The sequence below is a fragment of the Sturnira hondurensis genome, unplaced genomic scaffold, assembly GCF_014824575.4.
Source record: "Sturnira hondurensis isolate 20B ecotype Veracruz unplaced genomic scaffold, ASM1482457v3 Scaffold0003213, whole genome shotgun sequence".
NCBI classification, from domain to species: domain Eukaryota; kingdom Metazoa; phylum Chordata; class Mammalia; order Chiroptera; family Phyllostomidae; genus Sturnira; species Sturnira hondurensis.
The window spans coordinates 143,848-164,241 of record NW_028075844.1 but is presented as its reverse complement, the minus strand read 5'-3'; the positions used below and the strand labels follow the sequence as shown (position 1 = coordinate 164,241).

General features: G+C 47.7%; 1 protein-coding gene across 1 annotated transcript; it reads right to left on the bottom strand.

Annotated features, from left to right (window-relative positions):
• Window positions 1-11,941: 11,941 nt before the first annotated feature.
• On the bottom strand, window positions 11,942-14,657 carry DNAJB1 (DnaJ heat shock protein family (Hsp40) member B1). The gene is made up of 3 exons (XM_037041776.1): window positions 14,380-14,657; window positions 12,634-13,214; window positions 11,942-12,336 (listed from the first exon to the last, which is right to left on the bottom strand). Exons 1-3 carry the CDS (start codon window positions 14,588-14,590, stop codon window positions 12,106-12,108), a joined length of 1,023 nt encoding a protein of 340 aa, XP_036897671.1. The 5' UTR covers window positions 14,591-14,657; the 3' UTR covers window positions 11,942-12,105.
• Window positions 14,658-20,394: the final 5,737 nt, after the last annotated feature.

Below are 20,394 nucleotides of genomic sequence, written 5' to 3'. Positions count from 1 at the left end.
GAGTACAGCCAATCAGGAGTTCCCTCCCGGAGCTCACTGCCAATCCGCACCACGTCTCAACCGGTCGGGTGGGTCCGACGGAAACATTCCAGAGGGATCCCTCCGCCTCGTCCGGCTCTTCCAGACCCCCCCGCGTTGTAACGCATTGGACCTTTCCGCCCCGCCTAAGCCGATGCGGGCTGTACCACCTCAGGGCTTCGGAGGGGGGAGCTGAGGATGGGTACGGGCCAATCGAAGGGAAGGAAAGAGACGAGCGACCAATGGAAAGCTGGGGGCTCTAGACCCCCGAGCCGTAAACTGGAAGTTTGTCTGCGGGTATTGGGTGGTAAGTGGCTGCGTGGGGCTGGTCATGGGAGTCACGTGACTGAAGTTGAGTTTTGCGGGGAGAAGGCAAACTCTCAACGTCCGGAAAAGCGAACCTTCTCAGAGGCCTGTGAAGGAGCAGAGGGCACCCCCCAATCCAGTTCTCCACCCGGCCTGCCCTGCCCCAGCCCGGCCATCTCCGGAGCGGTTAAAAAGATGCATTCATTCTAGGCTGGCGGGAGGGGGACCGAGATGAATAGGGAGGGTCTTGAGTGTCCCTGCTTCCTGGGATGTACAATGGACAAGGGCATTCATTCATTCATTCATTCACTCATCAAATATTTAATGTGCCCCTGCTCGGTGCCAGGCTCTGTCCTGTCTCTACTTACACACCAACGAGTAAGCCAAATGTGCACCTGGTGGAGAGAACGGCGCGTGCAAAGCCCTGGAGGTCGGGCAGAGAGAGAAACCACTTTAGGATAGGGCAATATAGTAGGAGATAGATAGCAGAGCAGTGTGAAAGGATGCAAGGAAGCCAAGGGCGTGATGGTTAGGCCAGAAAATATTTATAAAGCACATACTAAATGCTAGATTTCAAAGGGTACCCAGGTAACCCAAGCCTCTGTAAAAAACCCGCCACCCGAGTCTGTACAGAGCACACATGTATGCGTGAAAAGACCAGGTAATCTTTCCATCTCCCGGTTTGGCTTGTAACCGGGATTACTCAAGCTCGAGCAGATCCGAAGAACAAAGATGCGAACGCACCTCTCAAAGGCCAGGACGCTCAGTTCCCAGGACAGGTGAGAGATTTCCTTGTTCTAGTTCAAAACTGGCAACGCGGGCAGCTAGGCGAGGAATTTATTGTATGTCCTGGAAACTGTAGTTCTTGGAGGCCTCTAACTGCTAAGACCCTGCTCAAGCCTCCTTAAGTGACTGGGTCTTTGCACTTCCCGGAGTGAGCTGCTGTGCATCCCAGTCTGGCCAGGGCCCAGCAGAGAGGCAAAGTGAAAGGGAAGAGTGGGCCCTGGGCTTAGTTGCTGAGGGCTGCCTGTTCCGGCCCCACCCAGCTGGCAAACACTGAGCTTGCCATGGCAACAGATTCAGCTATTGTCCTCTTCTTCCTGTTCTGCTGACCTCTATCACTCCCACTGATCCATGGTTTGCCTCAGCTGGTCCAGTGCCTTCTGTGGGACTATGCCCACTGCCCTGTTTGCACCTGACACCTGAGTTGCTCCCTACATACCTGGAGAGGGCAGGATGTAGGGCCACAGGGACAGTAGTGTCCTGAGCCAGAATCCACCTGAATCCACATGTTGACTGATGAGGCAATGCCCAGGGAGGAGTAAGGGAGTTGCCCAAGGGCACAGAGCAGCACATGGCATCTCCTACTCTCTGTTCAAGAGGCATGCCTGAAAACAGGCTGTGAGACAGACCCAGCTGGTAAGGAGCTCAGATTTGAGTGTTATGCCTGTCCCTGGGGGGGGGGGGGATATACTTTTAAAAAATCTAATAGCATGCCAACTATTACATGCAGAAGGAAAGGTCAAGTTACAAAATCACCATTTTTGCAGCCAGTAAATGAATAAATAATTCAGGCAAAGCTTATAAATGAGGAAGTGGATATTCAGTCTCAAAGGACCAGCTCACAGATTACTTGTTAATTATAATGGGGTAAAGATACCAGTGGGGAAACCTTGAAGTCACCACCTTAACCAAGTGATCAAAGTTAACATCACCAGTGCCCTGGCTGGTGTAGCTCAGTGAATTGAGCTAGGCCAGTGAATTCGCAGACCTGCGAACCACACGATCGCGGTTCGATTCCCAGTCAGGGCACATTCCTGGGTTGCAGGCCAGTTTCCGACAGGGGCCAGTTCCCTGCAGGGGATGCACGAGAAGCAACCATACATTGATGTTTCCTTCCTCTCTCCTTCCCTTCCCCTCTAAAGATAAATAAATAAAAATTTTAAAAAACCTTCAGAAAAGATAAAGCAGTTAAAGCAGTTATAAAGAATATAATTGGGAATATTTGAGTGTTGAGTGGATATTAAATAATAATATCATGTCTATGTTGAATTTCCTGAGGGCAAGCATTGTACTGTGGTTACTTAAGAGAATGGTCTTATTCTGGGGCAATACACACTGAATTATTTTGTGGGACATTTGTGATGGCTGCAACTGCCAAATAGTTCAGAAAAAATTACTTGTACAATATTTTATTTGCAGTATCATAATATGGTGTACATTAGTATTAATATATAAGAAAAGAGAGGTTGAGAAAGCAAATGTGGCAAAATAACAATTCAGAAGAGTAGTATGTATATATGGGTATTTATTTTATTATTCTTGTAAGTTTTCTATAGCTTTGAAATTTTCAAAATAATCATCGCAGGAAAATACTCCTATTTCTTCCCCATCTCCAGAGGCAAACTTCTTTTTTGTGCCTTTTAAAAAAATCTGCACTGTTTTATATAGGTGTTCTATTATATTGGGCTTCTTACTTTTCCCCCCTACTCAGCATGGTACTGCTTGTTTGCTTGTTTTGGACTATACCTTGAAGATCCATCTGTATTGCTAATTTCTTGACTCTGTTTTCTTCTAAATTCTCCTTAATGCTCCATAACTCATAATGCCTCACTCATAACTTACTAATTTTACCCTCAAGGATGTCATCAGGCAGCCAGCCTCCCGCTCCCCACACCACAGTGGACAGCCATGGACATACCTCTTTATGGACCTGGTAAAAATCTCCTTAGAGCTACTTGGACGTGGAGATGCTGGGTCACAAGGCAGAGTGAATTGCTCTGTGGCCCCTCAGACTAGCTGCCCCCATCACACCCACTGGCAGTACTGAAGAGTCCCATGTCCCTACAGTTCCACCAGTCATTGGCATTATCCAGCTTGCTAATTCTTGCCACTCTCACTCACTGTAAATTAATATCACCATTGCTTTATTTTATATTTGTCTAATTTCTAATCATATCCTCATATCCTCATTTGAGAATAGCTCAAATGTTTCTATCTTCTGCCCTGTTTATAGCTTGTTTATAGCTTCTGCACTGTTTGCACTTGATCTTGCTATCATTTCTTGTTCATTTGCATGAGTTTCTTACAGACTGTAAATCTGCACTGTCCAATCCAATCTGACTTGAACACTTTGCTCTCATGTGGCTATCGAGAACTTAAAAAGTGGCTAATACAAATTGAGATGTGCTGTTGGTGTGAAATCCACACCAGATTTCTAAGACTTAGTGGAAAGCAGAGAGGATGTATAATACTGCGCCTCATTAGCTGCTTTTTATGCTGATTACATGCCATCATAATAATGTGGATGTATTGGGCTAAATGAGATGTTATTCAAATTAATTTAACCTGCCCTGGGCCTGTGAACCTGAGGATCGCGGTTCAATTCCCAGTCAGGGCACATGCCTGGGTTGCAGGCCATTTCCCAGCAGGGGATGTGCAAGAGGCAACCAGACATTGATATTTCTCTCCCTCTCTCCTTCCCTTCCCCTCTAAAGATAAATAAATAAAATATTTAAAAAATTAATATAACCTTTTAAAAAACTATTTTAATGTAAAATTTAAAATCGCACATACACTTGCAGAGTTCTGTTGGATAGAACTGGGATATAGAGCCCTTGTCAGTTTCAGTAATGATAGACAATGTTTAGATAGAGCTCCCTAGATGCTAGGCACTGTTCTAAGAATTTTATATTTATTAAACTATTTAACTCTCCTAGAGTGACTCTCTCCTAGTGAGTTAGCTACAGTGCCCAACTTTGCAAATATATTCTTCCATTCCATCATGTGACAATTTACTCATGACAGTCTTCATTGGAAGGAAATTCATAATTTCAGTGTAATAAAGCATCCATTTTGTGGTTGGTACCTGTAAAATGTAATTAAGAAGGCCCTTTCTACTCTCAAATCACAAAGGTATTTTTACCCGTTTTCTTCTATTCATTCTCTGGTTTTACTTTCTTTGTCCCTAGTCCGCCTTGGGTTGTGGGATAGGACACTCATATTCCTCCATAACCTGCACTGCTCACCAGCTGCGTGGCCCTGGACAAGCACCTTCCCCCATGTGCCTCAATCTCCTCATCTGTAAAGTGGGGTTCATCATCATAGAAAATGGGTATAATAATTCTAAATTTGTTTCAGTTCTATTTAGGATGCAATGAACTATTCTGTGTCAGATGCCTACAGTGGTGCCTTGTGGGTAGCAAGTGCTCCGTGCACATCTGTGTTATTAAACTGCACTGAGGGCACAGGAATGAATAAACACTGTATGTCATAATAGAAACATGATAGAAATAGAAACTTTTATTAAGCTCTTACTGTGTGCCAGGCCCTGTGTTGACTGCTTTTTAGGAGTAATCCCACTGGAAATGGTCCTCATTCTACAGACAGGGAGACAGGCTCAGAGAGAGCCCTGGGAGCCACGAGCTCAAAGTTGCACAGACACAAGTGGGTGTGGCACTTCAGCTCCTACCCCAGCACATGGGACATCCCCCTGGGAATGTGAGTCTCATCTTCCTCAGTTTGGAGCCTGACTCTGAGATGTGGGGGACAGGGCAGACTGAGGAAGGGTGGTACTGAGGGACGTTGCCCTACCAGACTGATCTCAGAGTCTGATTTCTGACTCTTAGTGGCCTGTAGGTTGGACTCCTCTTGTAGCCTGGCAGGACTGGAATGAGAGGGACAAGCCAGAGAGGAAGCAGAGTAAGTAGCCCTGACTAGGCTAGTGGCCCTAAGTGGCATTGGGTCTCAGCTCTGGCCTGGTGCTTTCCCTGGGCTAGTGGATTTTAGGAAGTCATGATAAAATTTGGCAGTAGTGCTGTTTTCTGGCTGGGCAGATCTCTTTCAAAATAACATCTCCAATGATTTCCCAACACCTTGGCCCCACCTTGTCTAGTCCCATTATCTCCAGCAGTTGACCTCTCTCTGGTCTCCTGGCTCTTTCCTCTCTACACCCCATGTGTTTCACCCACAGCAGCTAGAGGGCGCCTGTGAACACCAAAGTCAGATTCCTGTCCCCTACCCTCACTCCCAACCAAGTGGTCCTACCCCTTCTCTGCTAATCACCCCCAACCCAACCAAGAGGCCCTGTGCCCTCAAAACACCCTTTGCTTAAGTATTTCATCTGGAGTCAGGCCTGGCTATGTTGATGTCCAGCATAATCTTCCCAAGGAAACTTGGGCCCCCAGTTAGAGAAACCGCCCAAGTCCCAGTGCCAACTTTCTGGTAAAAGGAAATCACACAGTGTCCCTCTTGACTCAAACCCTTTCAACCAGCTTCTCTGCCCGCCTCGGGCACATAGGCCTGTCACAGCAGGGCCCAGACACCTGGCCTGTCTTAATCATGGGCATGCCCCACCCTATTCTCTCCAGCTCTCTCCCCTCAGACCACACCAGGCCTCAAGCTCTCACACTCCCCAGGCTTTCTGGATCCACACCTGCCACCTGCTTGGGGGCCTCCTGCATGGGGTTTCAGCTCCAACGGCCTATCCCTGACCCCTAACAAGCTCCTGTCCCCTGGCCTGTGTTCCAGGGCCTGTCAGGCCTCTGCCCTCTGAGTTCTCTTGTCACAGGAAGTACCTTGCTCAGTGTAATGGGCTGAACAATGCATCCCCCTCCCCCAGTGATAGTTCTTGTCCCCAAACCTGTGAGTGTGACCGTATTTTGAGGTAAGGGTCTTTGCAGACGTAATTAAGGACCTTGAGATGAGGTTATTCTGGATTAGGGTGGGCCCTGAAGCCAATGACACATGTGAGGTCCGTGTTTCCCAGAAGACAGTGAGCTTCACAGGGCACACCCAGATTGCTGTGTCTGTTTCCCACTGGGTCCCCTGGGCCCAGCATTGAGCTGGCCCTCAGGAGCTGTGCCCAGTGACAAATACATGAGTCATGAAGTAGGAGCAGGGCCCAGAAAAGAGGGGCTTTCCTGGAGCCAGAGAGAACATCCACTCCTCCCAGGTAGGAGTTGAAGGAGCTGAAGTGTGGGGGCCCCTTGCTGGGGAGCCACAGCAGACCCCCAGCCTGAGATGTCCTTCCTCTGCACACTTCCTGATGTGAGCGGTCATAGAACAAAGATCGTAGGTCCTCCCGTTGGAATCTCTCTGTCACTCAATGACTCATTCAGTAGACACTCAGAGGGTCACTTCTGGGCCAGGTGCCACTCTGGGCACTTGGGGTGCAAAGATGGTGGTGAACACAAGGAAAGTTGGTTGCTCTTCAGGGGAACCTTCTTGAGTGTTCCTGAGATTGTCTTTCTCCTCCTCATCACAAAGAGGGAAGTCTGACTGAATAATCACAGAGTTTCGGGCTCCCTTCCCCACCCGTCTCGGACAGGCGTGGAACCAGCAGACTGTGAAAGTATTCCCAGGTCTGTGGGAGAGAACAGGAGTATATGTATTTTAAGGACTAGATTTTAATAGAAAATATAGATGCTTATTTTTTTGTGTTGTGCTTTTTAAGGTGGAAAGTTGGTGTATTGAAATTTCAAGAGACTGATAATGACATGTTTGGGGGACTTGAAATTTTCTTACAATTAAGTGACGCTCCACCTCGTCACCCCCAGCAAAGGAAAATTAAGACAAAACAAAACCCAAAATGCTCGCAAGCTCAAAACCTTCCTCACTCAAAGGAGAAGCCCAAGTTCTCCCTGCAGTCCCCCAGACCCTGCACCATTTGCCCCATCACCCCCACTGTCCTCACCTCCTCCCATCTCCTCTCCTCCCACTCACCCCCCAGTCACGGGCTCTGGCCTCTCTGAGCTCCTGGCTGTTCCTCAAACAACTCAGGCGCTCTCCTACCTTAGGTTCTTCACCCAGGCTTCTCCCTCTGCCTGGAATGCTACTCCCTCACTCTCTACCTGGCTTCCTCCTTACCGCCTTCAAGTCTTTGCTCAAATGTGACCTTCTTAGTGAGGCATTTGCTGACTTTGACTTGAAATTATGCTCAACACTCTCTACCCACTTGTTTTATATTTCATCACTCTCATCACTATCTAGCATATTTAATGTTTTATTTACTCCTAGTTATCCCTTCCCCCACCTGTCAGCTCTGCAAAGGCAGGAATTTTGTCCAGTTTTGTTCACTGCTGTGTCCCCAGTACCAAGAACAGGGTTAGGCACGCAGTAGGTATTCAATACATGTTTACTGAATGGGTGAGTACTTATGATGTGTCAGGCACTATGCTGTGTGCTTCGATAATTAGTAACCAATGAGAAAAGGTAATATTTAAGGAGACCTGGTGCAGGTTTTCTGCTGAGTGCTTTAGAAAGACTGCCCACGTTAATTACACCCTTGATCTGGGCCAGGCTTGTAGTTCGCTGAGTTTTGGCTCTGGGGGAGTGAGAAGGGGCGAGTGGCTTCTATGATTAGTTCTGCTTCACGTGGGGAGAAACCAAGGCTCAGAGAGGCTGTGCCATTTTTCTTGGAGAATGCAATGAGCAGAACTTGAGCTCAGCATAGCCAACCTCCAGAAACCAAGTTCTTTGTGCTGTGTCCTTTTGCCTCCCGATGCATTGCCTCGCCCAGTGTTCACAGCACCCCTATAAAGTTTGTACTTTCATTGTCCCTGGTTGCAAAGGAGGCCACTTGGACTCAGAGAAGTGAAGTCACTTGCTCAAGGACCCACAGCAGCAGAGTGACAGAGCCTGGATTCGGAGCCAGGGTGACTAATCCCAGGGGTCGACCCAGCAGGTTGTCATGATAGCAGGGGAGTGAGCCTGCTGCAGATACAATGTCCTCGGGCTGGGCAGGGGCCAGGGCTTGAGCTGAGGGTATCAGCAACTTGCCTGGGAATTTGGTTTTTAAAGCTCAGCCAAGAAGAGCACTTAACCTATAAAACCTGGGACGCACTTTGGCCTTTGGTCACAGGCTATGGGCTAAGAGCTGTGAAGGATAAAGTTATGCTAATAACTCACACACAGTGCTGGTTCTATGCCAGGCCTTGGGGTGCGTGTATCTGTGTCTAAAAGTGCTTTACAATCTTAGAAGAGGCACTGCAGTGGTCCCCCACCTGCTTACCCACAGGAAATCTAGTACAAGACTCCCAGGGTATTGGAAACCACAGATAGTACCAATCTCTCTCTCTCTCTCTCTCTCTCTATATATATATATATATATATATAGGTTTTTTTCTGTGTGCACCTACCTAAAGTTTAATTTATAAATTAAGCCTAGTCAGAGATTAACAATAAACTAGAACAATTATAACAATATCCTACAATGAGGGCTATGTGAAGGTGGTCTCTCTCACTGAGGACTTTCACTTTTTTACTCAAAGGCAGCACTATACGGCTATACGGCTCCTCTTTGGCATCTACGAATTGCTAGCATCACTACCCTTGCACGCTGGGGCCATTATTAAATAAAATATGTCAGCCCAAGGTCACACAGCTAGAAAGTGATTGAGCTGAGACTCAAATCTGGAAGAAAAAATGGCTAAGGGAGAGTAGGTGGCCACCAAACACTGACCTGGGTACTCACATCCATGTGGGTAGGCGTGGCAGAATAGAGGTGTAGAGTAGCAGGAATGAGGAAGCTCTTTATTTCCATGATACACTATGCAAGAGGGAAAATGCAGAGTATATGATATGTATCATTTGTGCGAAAACAGGAACATGCATTTGCACAGGACCTTAGAAAAGGCACATGAGGTACTGGGAATATTCGCTGGGGGTTGACTCAAATAGGAGGGTGGGAGGATTCTCTATGTGCCTTTGCAAGTTTGGTACTATGGTTACAAAGCCAACAATTGAACTGAAAATTTAGAAATTATGTTTATATAAGCACTTTCTTAGGGTGCACAAAAAATGTTTTTAAAAACCTCTGATGCCATGGCTTGTCCATGTGGCACGGAGGGAAAGACAGCTGCAGGCCCAGAAGTGGGAGGGACTCAACTTCTCACAGTAGGCTGGCTGGATGACATTTTGTTTTGTGCTGTTTGAATCATGTAAAAATGTGACAGTGCTGCTATGATGGATTAAGATGAGGTGGGTCAACGGGGTAGTTCTGCACATTCTGACAGGAAAGGAACTCCAAAACGTGTTCAGAGAGGCAGCACAGAACAGGAAGATGAATATGCAGCCCTGGCCAACGTGGCTCAGTTGTTTGGAGCACTGTCCTCTAATCCAAAAGGTCGTAAGTTCCATCCCTGGTCAGAGCACATGTCTAGATTGTGGGTTCACATGGTTATTTCTCTACTCTCTCTTCCTCTTTCTCTAAAATTAATAAGCATGTTCTTGGGTGAGGATTAAAAGCAAAAGTCCCTAACAGGCAGCCCAGGAAGAGGAGCAGTCTGCTAATGGACCCAAACACCAGGTCCTGCAGGGTAAAACAGTACACATCTGAGAAGCAGGCCTTCTGTCCAGTTGAGTCCTTCTGTCTTTTTCACTATGATCACTGCCCTACCCACACCCTCAGTAGGTTTTTGGAAGTTTCCGTTACTGTGTGCATTCAGCCTTTGTAATTTTTTATTAAATGTCTTCTTGGTGCCTGAGGCAGTTCAATAAGTATCTCTTATGAGGTCCTTTATGGACCTGGGGTCACCTCCAAACCATAGATAGAATGGCTTGATGTGGCTGCTCAAGACCTGTGTCTTAGATTTGGAGAAGCCCTCTAGCTCTGTGCTATCCAATTGTTGCCACTAACCAAATGTAGCTATTGAGGACTTGAAATGTGGTTGGACCAACTGAAAAATTAAATTTTGACTTTAATTTCCATTTAAAAACAGAACATTAACTTCATTGGGAAGTTTTCTTGGACAGTGCTGGTCCTAGACTGTTATCAGTGGTTAAATTGTTTCAGCAGAAAGTAAAAGCCACTCCTAAGTTGACTTTAATATGGTGTTAAATTTTTACTCTAAGACTTTTTGTAGCAAAGCAGCAATACATTGTTTCCAGACTAATTACTTACCTTATAGTAAAGCCAATTCCTTCTAAAAAAGTTACAAAGTAAAAGCAGCTTCAGTGGCCTGCAAATAATGAGGGCAGGAAATGTTCTTCTCCAGGGCAGGCAGGCAGCATCTGNAAAAGCCACTCCTAAGTTGACTTTAATATGGTGTTAAATTTTTACTCTAAGACTTTTTGTAGCAAGCAGCAATACATTGTTTCCAGACTAATTACTTACCTTATAGTAAAGCCAATTCCTTCTAAAAAAGTTACAAAGTAAAAGCAGCTTCAGTGGCCTGCAAATAATGAGGGCAGGAAATGTTCTTCTCCAGGGCAGGCAGGCAGCATCTGGCAGACTCCTGGTCAGGCTTGGCCAGGACCTGCCCCATACCCAGCCTGTTCCAGCAAGAGGAGTGGAAGATGATTAAAAGGGCAGACCACACACTGCCTTTGGGGACCCAGAAGACAGAGGGGAAATGCTTCACTTAGGCTCCAACCTTCACGTGTGCTCATGCATGCACACGCACACACACACACACAGAAAGAAGAATCCAAGGTCTGAATCCATTGGAGTCTCTGGATGCCAACTCTTGGTTGGTAAGAGTTGTTTCACAGAGAAATCCTGCGTCTAACCCAGCCCCCACCTCCAGCCCAGGCTCTCTGGAGGAATGGCCAAGCTCCCACCCCAGTCCCAGTCAGCAGAGCCCTCAAACAGAGTCGCAAGACTGTTCCCCTGAGGTTTAGCATCAGTCTTTAATGCTGTCACGCTGCACATTGACAAGTCACACGCTTTGGTCTTGTGTTGGCAGTGGCAACTTAACAATGATTCTAAAGGTCTGAGCACCAGACTGTCCTTCAGGGAACAGACACTCATTCCAACGCTGCCCACCCTCCCCCTTCCTTCTGAATTCCATCATGGGCTCGTACAGAGAGCAGCAGCAGCCATAGACTGGTTTCATTTGGATGTACACCAACTTTACACAGAATTATAAAAACGTATTTACAGACGTTCCACAGTGCTCCTATAATCGGGAGCAAAGACCCTTTTATCAAAAGGGATTATATCTAGGGCTGTGCAAAATTCAAAAGGATCATATCCTTTTAAAAGAGTCCAGAGTCCATTAGTCAAAAAAAATAACCTGGGCCACTAGGAAGCCCAGGTGTGCCGGAGATTGCCTTACAGGAAAGGACCTTATGTGAGCACACTTGGCCTCAGAGCCAGAGGTTGAAAGGGCTCCTGACTCTCGAGGGAGAGAGCTGGCTATGCAAGTCACTCTCACTCACTGAGGCTGGCTCCCTTGTCCTGCTGGAACAAGAGGTATTGCTTGTGGTCACTGGCCAAGTAGTTCTGCAAAAACAGTCTAGGTTCTCAATTTGAGATGGCGAAAAGATGGGTTTCTTCAGAGGAAGAGCAAGACATGGAGACAAATACAGAACACGAACTGGTCACACAATAGAAACTGAGGAATGGCCTGGGAAGGCCTGGTAACTGAGGAATACCAGGGAAGGCCTGGTAACCAGGATGGCAGGTTAACATCACCTAACAGCCACAAGCAAAGGGATGACAGAGGGCTCAAGTCCAGCTGCAGGGCTACCTCTCGGCTCTGCACAGGGCCTGGAGGAGGAGGGGTGGGCCCATCCCAGGAGGGCTGCAGGACCCAGTGGAGCACACTGGAATGCTGTTTCCTGCTATCACCACCACCTGCTGCCCTATCGCTCGAAAAACCACTGAAGTCTAATGCATGACTTTGAAAGATTGTAATATATTCTCTGGAAAACATTCAGCAGTATGCAAGCCCTCCCTGGGCCCTCCCGCCCTCTGATGGGTCCACAAATGGTGGAACGGTCCAGAAATCCTTGAGCTCTAGAAAGGTCCCTGGTCAGTCCTTAGGGCAACACAGGTGGTTATTTTGGAAGAATCTGCTCAAGTACGGTTCTTGATGTCTGGGGAAGCCTCTCAGGGAAGATTACTTCAAACTCAATAATGAGGTCCCCGCGTTTCTCGGGCATTTTGGGGAGAGGAAGGCCTTCTCCAGGAACTTTACGCCTCATGCCAGGCCTGATGACATCTTTGAACACGATGGGTATGGTCCTGCCGTCCAGAGTGGGTACATTCACAGTACAGCCACACAGAGCCTTGAAAAGGAAAAGTGACAGATTAGATGAAGGGTACCTTAGGAAGTTCCAATCCTGTCCAGAGGCTGTTGGAGGTAGGAGCCATCAGACCTCTGTAGCTAAGACCCTGTTCCAGATCTACCGAAGTCACCAGCACAGAAACTCTAGGAAAATAGAGTCCTGATTAGCCTTGTTCCTGCTGCACCTTCCAAGTCTAGCAGGCACCAAGTGCTCAGAAATATCTGTCAGACATATACCAAACTGCTTTGAAAATAACCCCCTCTTTCTCCACAGATACCATCCTGCCTAGTGCCTTACCTCCCGAAGGGTGATCCTGGCTGGGTAAATGACATCAGAGCCATCTCTCTTAAATATATTGTGTGGTTTGTCCTTTAAAACAAAGACAATGTCAGCTGGAATGTTGTTAGATGTCTGGTCTCCCTCCTTGGGGAAGGTGATTTTGGTCCCTTCTTTCCACCCCTTTTTCACTTCAATGGTCAAGATTTTGTCTTCATTGCGAATGCTCTTCCCATCGGGGTTCAGCCGTTTATGGGAGATCTTCATCTTCTTGGTACAGCCATTGTAGATTTCTTCAAGGGAGACTCTAAGGTCGTGGGTAACAGGGGGGTCTTGCTTCTTTTGGGTGGGCTCTTGGGCAGGGCGGGAGCGGACAAAGTTCATGTTGGTGAAGCTACCCATGCCCATGGGGAAGCCAGGGAACGGGTCATCAACGTCCATGCCTTCCTCCCCATTCCGCTGTCCAAAAAAGGTGTCAAAGGGGTTTCGGCCACCAAAGAACTCAGCAAACATGGCATGAGGGTCTCCATGGAATGAATAGCTAAAGGAGGTGCCGTTAGCACCACCGCTGCTCCCACCACTGGGGCCACCGCCCTTTAGGCCTGAAAGGCAGAATTGAAAGAAGTCAGATGGTCGCCTGGGGACTTTCCTTAAGGAAAAAAAAGGCTTGGGAGCCACAAGAGATGAATTTTATTTGGTGTGTTAGAAAATAAGGAGGAGCCTGAGCTTTACCTCCCACCACTGTAGCAGAGACACTCCCCATCCAGGTGCTTTAGTCTGGCATAGCGGTAGCAAGGGGGTTCAAACTCTGAGATGATCCTCTCTAGGGGCCACCCAATCCTGCCACTTCTTCACGGACTCATCCTCCAGCAATGATACAACAAATTAAAAGAATTCACTACAAAACTAGATTAAAAAAAACAATCTAGGGTCAGCTTTCGGTGTTCTCTTAAGTACTTCAGGGCTGGAGATGTGTGGGGAGAACAAAAAACGTTGGTAAAACCATACACGTGTATTTTCAAATTCTCATACTCTGGCACAAACCGCCACCATCCTTATATAAAAGCCACCTAACTTCTTAACACCAAGCCCCGAAACCAGTTTGAATTATTTGCAAGCAACTGGACAAACAAGAGAGCTGCTTTCTCTTTCCCTGAGAACGGCTACCCAGGAAGGCTGCGTTAGAGGCGAGCTCCTGAGATCTCCGTACCTGGACAGCCCGAAGTGGGCGCTGGTTGCCATCTACATGCCTGGCTCTGGGCTGGGTAAGCACTTCACAGGGATTAGCTCACCCCACCCTCCCAAGAGCCCGAGGGGAAGGTGGATGAAACTGGCGCTTCCCTTTGCAGACTCCCTGCACTCAGGTGGTGCTCAGTCAGAAGCCGTGGCCTGCATTCCTAGACAGTATGGCCCCAACCTCTCTCAGGTCAACGGGACATATGGGCCTGCAGCGCCAACATCCGAAGAAACCTCCGTCCCCCTCCCCGTCTGCACCCGCAACCAAGGAGGAGGGTGAAGGCACCCAGGGAGGGGCAGCCCCAGACGTGCTAGAAGCTTCTGGGTGAGCAGTGCGGCCAGAATTCCTCCTCCCATCTGGCGGCCGCCTACCCGAGGGCGTAGGCCCGCGTGGCTAGAGGGCGGGGACTGCTCGCCACACCGGGCGTCTCCCTCCCACTCCCCCCCGGGATTCCGCGGCCGAGCTGCGGACCCTCGGTTTCCCCGCCTGTCAAACGGCGGGGTCGCGCCCCCAGCCGCCCGCGGACGAACCTTCCTCTCCGTAGCGGTCGAAGATCTCGCGCTTGCGCGGGTCGCTGAGCACGTCGTAGGCCTCGGCAATCTCCTTGAACTTCTCCTCCGCGCCGGGCTCCTTGTTCTTGTCCGGGTGATAGCGCAGCGCCTGGCGGCGGTAGGCCCGTTTGATCTCCTCGTCCGACGCGCCGCGGGACAAGCCCAGCGTCTGATAGTAGTCTTTCCCCATGGCCCCCGCCTGCGGCCCGCCGCCAACCTGTCTACTTCCCCCCGCGCTGCCGCCGCCCGGTCCCGGACTCTATATACCCGTCCGGCGGAAGCTTCCAGAGCCCGCCAGCCCTCTCCAGAACCTTCCGCCACGCCCTCCACACCACAAAGACCAATCGCTGCCTCCCAGCCCTCGGAGCGCGACTTCCGGGGCGGGCCCGCGCTGCCAACGGCCGCCCGCGCGTGGTCACGCCTCTTCCTGCACCGCCTTCTGCAACACCTCTCCAGGGCGCGCGCGCTTGGCGACTGAGGCCTCGCCCATCTTCTTCGGAGAGTCCATCGCAAATTTGTGTCACCGCCCCTGGTGACAGGGCCTGCAGCGCTTCTCACACCTTCCCATACCTTGCCACGACAAGCTGCTGTGAAGAACGTATATTTGCGCGCCGGCAACTCACCGGGCCGGGGCATGCCAGGTGACCTTGAGCAAATTGCTCAGCCCCTCTCTACCCACATTCCCCTTTCTGTGAATAAAAAGACCCACCCACCCTCTTCTTCCGGCAGTGAGGAGAGGGCAATTTGGAACCCCCAAACTGTCTCTGTCCTCACCAGGCAGGTCCCTATAAAGCGAGGTGAGGGCTTGGGACGAAAGTTTACCTCCCAGAGAGGTATAGGTCTCCCCAGTCCCGCTGCTCCTCAGGCTTTGCACTTTACTGTTTTCTCAAGAATACGTGCCACTGAAATCTGAAGTTATCTTGTTCCTCGATTTTAATGCTAGAGGACACCTGCCTCTCAGCCTGTGATCCCCACCAGGGCGGGGACTGGGTTCTGTCAGTGCTGGTTCTCCAGAACCTTGAACAGTGTGCCACTCAGTTGTAATGAATGCTTCATAAATATTTCTAGCTGTTTTGAATGTATCTGCTTCCTTTTCTCTCTACTACCTTTATGATTTGGGGGAACATGGGTTTGTCCTAAACCTCTCATGGTCTCTGTTTCCTGTTTTATGGGCGACATGATCCCTTTTGGCTGTGCGATCTGGGGTGCCTCTGGTCAAGGACAGGACTGATGGGTAAAGGAGGTTCAGAAAGGAGTATTGCTTGGAAAGGGCATAGGGAAGAGCCCCACCAAGGGGCCAGGGCGGTGTGATATTGGCGCTGGAGCCAGCGCTGGAGCCAGATAGTGTCATTTTTGGTCCCAGCACTTCTTGGCTGCATGAGTTTCGGCTGGTTACTGACCCATTCTGGGCCTTAGTTTCCTTATCTGTACAATGGGGGTTGGGGGTTGTACCTGCCTCATAGAACTTTGTAGTTGACATGACTACAGACATGAGTCAACATTTGTAAAGTGCCCAGGACAGCCCTGACTCAAAGGGGTAACAAACCCTCTTGTTGAATGAAGAACTGCAGAACCATGTGCTTCCTGGCAGCCTGGGAAGAAAGCCTGCTATAGCCTTTCTTGTGGTCCAGTGCGGGGATTCCAGCCCTCCATGGCTGCTCACTGAGCCCGGGGTAACCGTGTAAGGACTCCGAACTAGAATACACACTGGTCCATTTGGGAAGATGGGTTTGGGCTGTGTGTCCACCCATACAGCATAGCAGAGGGTCATGAACCAAGCATGAGAGAACAAGAGTTTGATTTTATTTTTATACAGAGGGGAAGGGAGGGAGAAAGAGAGGGAGAGAAACATCTATGTGTGGTTGCCTCTCACAGGCTGCGCCCACTAGGGACCTGGCCTGCAACCCAAGCATGTGCCCTGACTGGGAATCGAACCAGCGACCCTTTGCTTCACAGCCTGTGCTCAATCCAGTGAGCTACACCAGCCAGGGCAAGAGCTTGATTTTTTAAAAGTTACATAAATAAGCCCTGGCTGGTATGGCTCAGTGGACTGAGCACCGGCTTGCAAACTAAACGGTTGCCAGTTCAATTGTGGGCTAGGTCCCCAGTGGGGGTGTGTGTGAGAGGCAACCACACACTGATGTTTCTCTCCCTCTCCTCTCTCCTTTCCCTTCCCTAAAAATGAATAAATAAAATATTTTTAAAAAGTTGCCGAGAGAGTAGATCTTTAAAGTTCTCATCACAAGAAAAAAATTATATTAAATAAACCAATACTGAGGTTTTCCTGAGGAAGAAGTATCAGCTCTTAAGAGTTTCCAGCCTGTGTGGCTCGGTGGGTTGAGTGCCAACCAGCAAACTCAAAGGTCACCAGTTGGGGGTGATTCATGTTTCTCTCCCTTTGAAATCCTGAACACACTATGTACTTATTTACTGGCTGTTTGATCTTACACAACTTGCTTGCTCTTAGCTAAGGGTTGCTATGTGGATAAAGTTGTAAGAGGGGCCAGGAAATGAACTTTATGATAACAGTTAACATGGATATGGCTCTACTATGTGCCAAGCCATTTTCAAGTGCTCAGTGTGTATTAACTGATTTAATCCTTGCAATAATCCTAGGAGTTTGGCCTAGTGTTACCTTCATTTTACAGGTGGAGAAACCAGGGCTCTGAGTGGTCATGTGACTTGCTTGAGGACACCCAGGGAGTAAGATGCTGAAGTATAGAGTGTTTAGCACACACAGTGCTTCTGGGAAAAGCACTCAGCTTGTGTAAGATGTGATTGAGATAATGATAAAGCTTTAATTTAGAAAAATGCACTCTTTTCATCAAAAAGGCATTCAAAAGCACTACTGCCAGATGAGCCAGCATTCCCACCCTTGGTTGAATACATGTGTGTATTCATTAAACACCCATGTTCACTCCTTTTTATTGTTGAGAAGTATTCCATTGAATGGGTGCACCATAGTTTATCCATTCATCACTGATGAACATTTTGGTTATTTTGAATAAAACTGAAAATAAACCCCATGTTCACGTAAAACCCATGAACCAATGTTTATCAAGGTTTTATTCATAATTAGTGAAAGCCATTAAAACTTAAATGTCCTTCAGCGGGTGAATGGATGAACAAACTGATCCAGCAATAAGATGGGATACTATTCAGCCATAAAAAAGAAACAAGCTGCCCTGGGTGGTGTGGCTCAGTGGATCGAGTGCTGCCCTGTGAACCAGAGTCAACAGTTTGATTCCCAGTCAGGGCACATGCCTGGGTTGCAGGCCAGGTCCCCAGTTGGAGGCGTGCAAGAGGCGACCACACATTGATGTTTTTCTTCCTCTTTTTCCCTCCCTTTTCCTCTCTAAAAATAAATAAATAAAATCGTTATTAAAAAAGAAAGAAACAAGTTACTGATACTGGAAATAATGCAGATGAACCTCAAATACATTGTTAGTGAAAGAAGGCTGACTCAAAAAGCTCTTTACTGTGTGATGCCATTTTATAGAATCTTCTGGAAAAGGCAAAAGTATGGGGGGCAGAAAGTGATTGTCAGGAGCTGGGACCTGCTAAAGAGGGGTACAGGAGAAATTTTTGGGATGATGAATATGCTGTATATCTTGCCTGGGGGTGGTTATACTGCTGTCTGTATTCAGAACTATACACTGAGAAAAATGAATTTTACTGTATGTAAAATATACCTCATTGAAAAAGACAAAAATAAAGATTCTATAGGCTTAATGATAAAATGATTAAAAATGGCAAAACAGGGCAGGGCTTGGGAGATCTCCCTCTGGGGCTCCTGACACAGCAGAAAGTTGCTAACCAGCCCTAGCTTGTCTGCTCTTTGCTCCACCTTCTCCCACATTCTCTGAAACAGCTCTGTTCTGCTCCCCCAAACCAGATTCTGGGAAAATCAAGATCCTACCTTACCCACACATGGGAAATACAAAAGGAGCTTGTGAGTCAGACACAACTGAACATACCAGATCTTTGATGTCCAAATGACTGTTTCCCCAAATCTGAGACCCCAGGAGGCCCCTCTTTCAGCGCTGCCAAATGCAGACCTTTCTGGAATTTTCCCTTTGGAAACTACTTTCAGGGGCTTGTTACAGTTGGATCAGCAAACACCAAATGTGTCTACCTGTCACTGTTAGAAATTCATCGCTGTGCTGGGCATGCTGAGGGCACAAGCATGATTTATCTGTTCCTAATGATAGGCACAGCCAGAGCTACAATACAGTGTCATGAATGGCTGTATAGAGTGACCAGTCTTCATTCCAAGGGTGGATTTGATTTTTGCTGACAGCTTGATTACTGGAAGGCAGATGAAGCCAACAGGGGGTCCTCACTCCTGCACTAACTGTCAGAAGTAAGGAAGAATTCTCTCTGGGAGATCTGCTCTTGTCTTCCTATGAGCCTCTCATGTGTGAGCAGGGTGGAAATTATTTGTTTGCCTTTGATGGCACACAGCACAGTAGATTCACAAAATGATTTGGTTCCTGTTGAATGAGTGTGCAGCTCAGGAAAGCAGTCTCAAAAAAGGAACTCCAGAATGTTTCAAGTCTGTAGAAATGTATGTGCAGTCTTCCCAAGAATGTCATTTATTTGGCCACAACACCACATTATCTAGCTGGAACCCAATGATGTGGAAGATGCATCTACTCAGACCACACCAGAGAAAATAAAAAATTGCTAGAACTGGCAAGGTAGCAAAATGTAGCTAGGTTTTAGAGTTCAATCCTGTGCACTCAACAACTCACAATTAGACATCTCAAGTAATTCAACTTGGTAGGATTTTAACTGTGGCCTCAGAGTACTCCCCTGTCCCCCTTAAATAGGGCAGCAAGAAGGCCTGTTGGGACACAGGTTCCAAGATACTATGAGCCCCACAACTAGAAAAGGATAGGTGCTTTTGAAAGTGCAGTTTTAAAACAACTTTGTGCTTTCATTTGTTTTGTCCACATAGGCACAGTGAAAAAGATAGTTTCTGAAGACCACAGTAGTCCCTAAAAGCTGTAGCTTCAGAAGTTTCTAGAACTGAACCTGGATGATTAAGGGCTCAGCAGTGACTCACTCTCACCCCACCCCACTCCCCTATGATTCAGAGATGTACCTTCGAGGACTTCTCCCCGTCTCCCTGATGTCAGGTCTCAGGGTTTGAGGGTACAACTGTTGATGATGTCTCAGGAGCAGGCCTGGAACTGGGAGAAAAGAAAAGTTGAGGGAGTGTGTCAGGTGCTGCCCACTCAGCCTGTCCTGAAGTCTAGAGTGTGCGCATGATGAGACCATGTGTGTGTATGTGTGTGCATGTGCGTGTTAGCATCCAACCTCTCAAGCTCATTTATGACAAAAGATGGCATGATCCCAGGCCAGCACTGTCCAGTAAAGCTAGTATGTGCACAATTCCCAGCCACAAATGTGAGCTGTGTCTGTGATTTTCAATGTTCCAATAGGCACGTTAAAAAAGTTAAAAGAGCCCTGGGTGGTATAACTCAGTGGATTGAGCACGGGCCTGTGAAGCAAAGGTTCACTGGTTCAATTCCCAGTCAGGGCACATGCCTGGGTTGCAGGCCAGGTCCCCAGTATGGGACACATGAGAGGCAACCATACATTGATATTTCTCTCCCACTCTTTCTCCTTCCCTTCCCCTCTCTCTAAAAATAAATAAATAAAATATTTTTAAAAAGCCTATAGACTTAAAAAAAAAGAAATGGGAACTTAATTTTAGGAATGTATCTTAATCCAATCTAGCCAAAATATCATTTCAAGGTGTAATCAACATAAAAGGTTATGAGATTTTAAAAACTTTTCGTACATTTTTTGAAATTAGTGTGTTTGACCTTTATACAGCACATCTTAAACTGGGCCAGCCATATTTCAAGGTGACCATATTGCCAGCTTCATATGGTGACCTTACCCGACAGCGCAGGTGGAGACAAATGTGGAGGAACGGGAACCTGCATTGAAAAGGGCAGTGAAGACACCCGCCCGGGTACATGT

Excerpts from the sequence above, each read along its gene's own strand:
- DNAJB1 (XM_037041776.1), bottom strand. The coding sequence starts at position 14,590 with ATGGGGAAAGACTACTATCAGACGCTGGGCTTGTCCCGCGGCGCGTCG. Across the intron at positions 13,215-14,379 it reads CGACCGCTACGGAGAGGAAG|GCCTAAAGGGCGGTGGCCCC; the intron begins GTTCGTCCGCGG and ends TCTGCCTTTCAG. Across the intron at positions 12,337-12,633 it reads CCAGGATCACCCTTCGGGAG|GCTCTGTGTGGCTGTACTGT; the intron begins GTAAGGCACTAG and ends TTCCTTTTCAAG.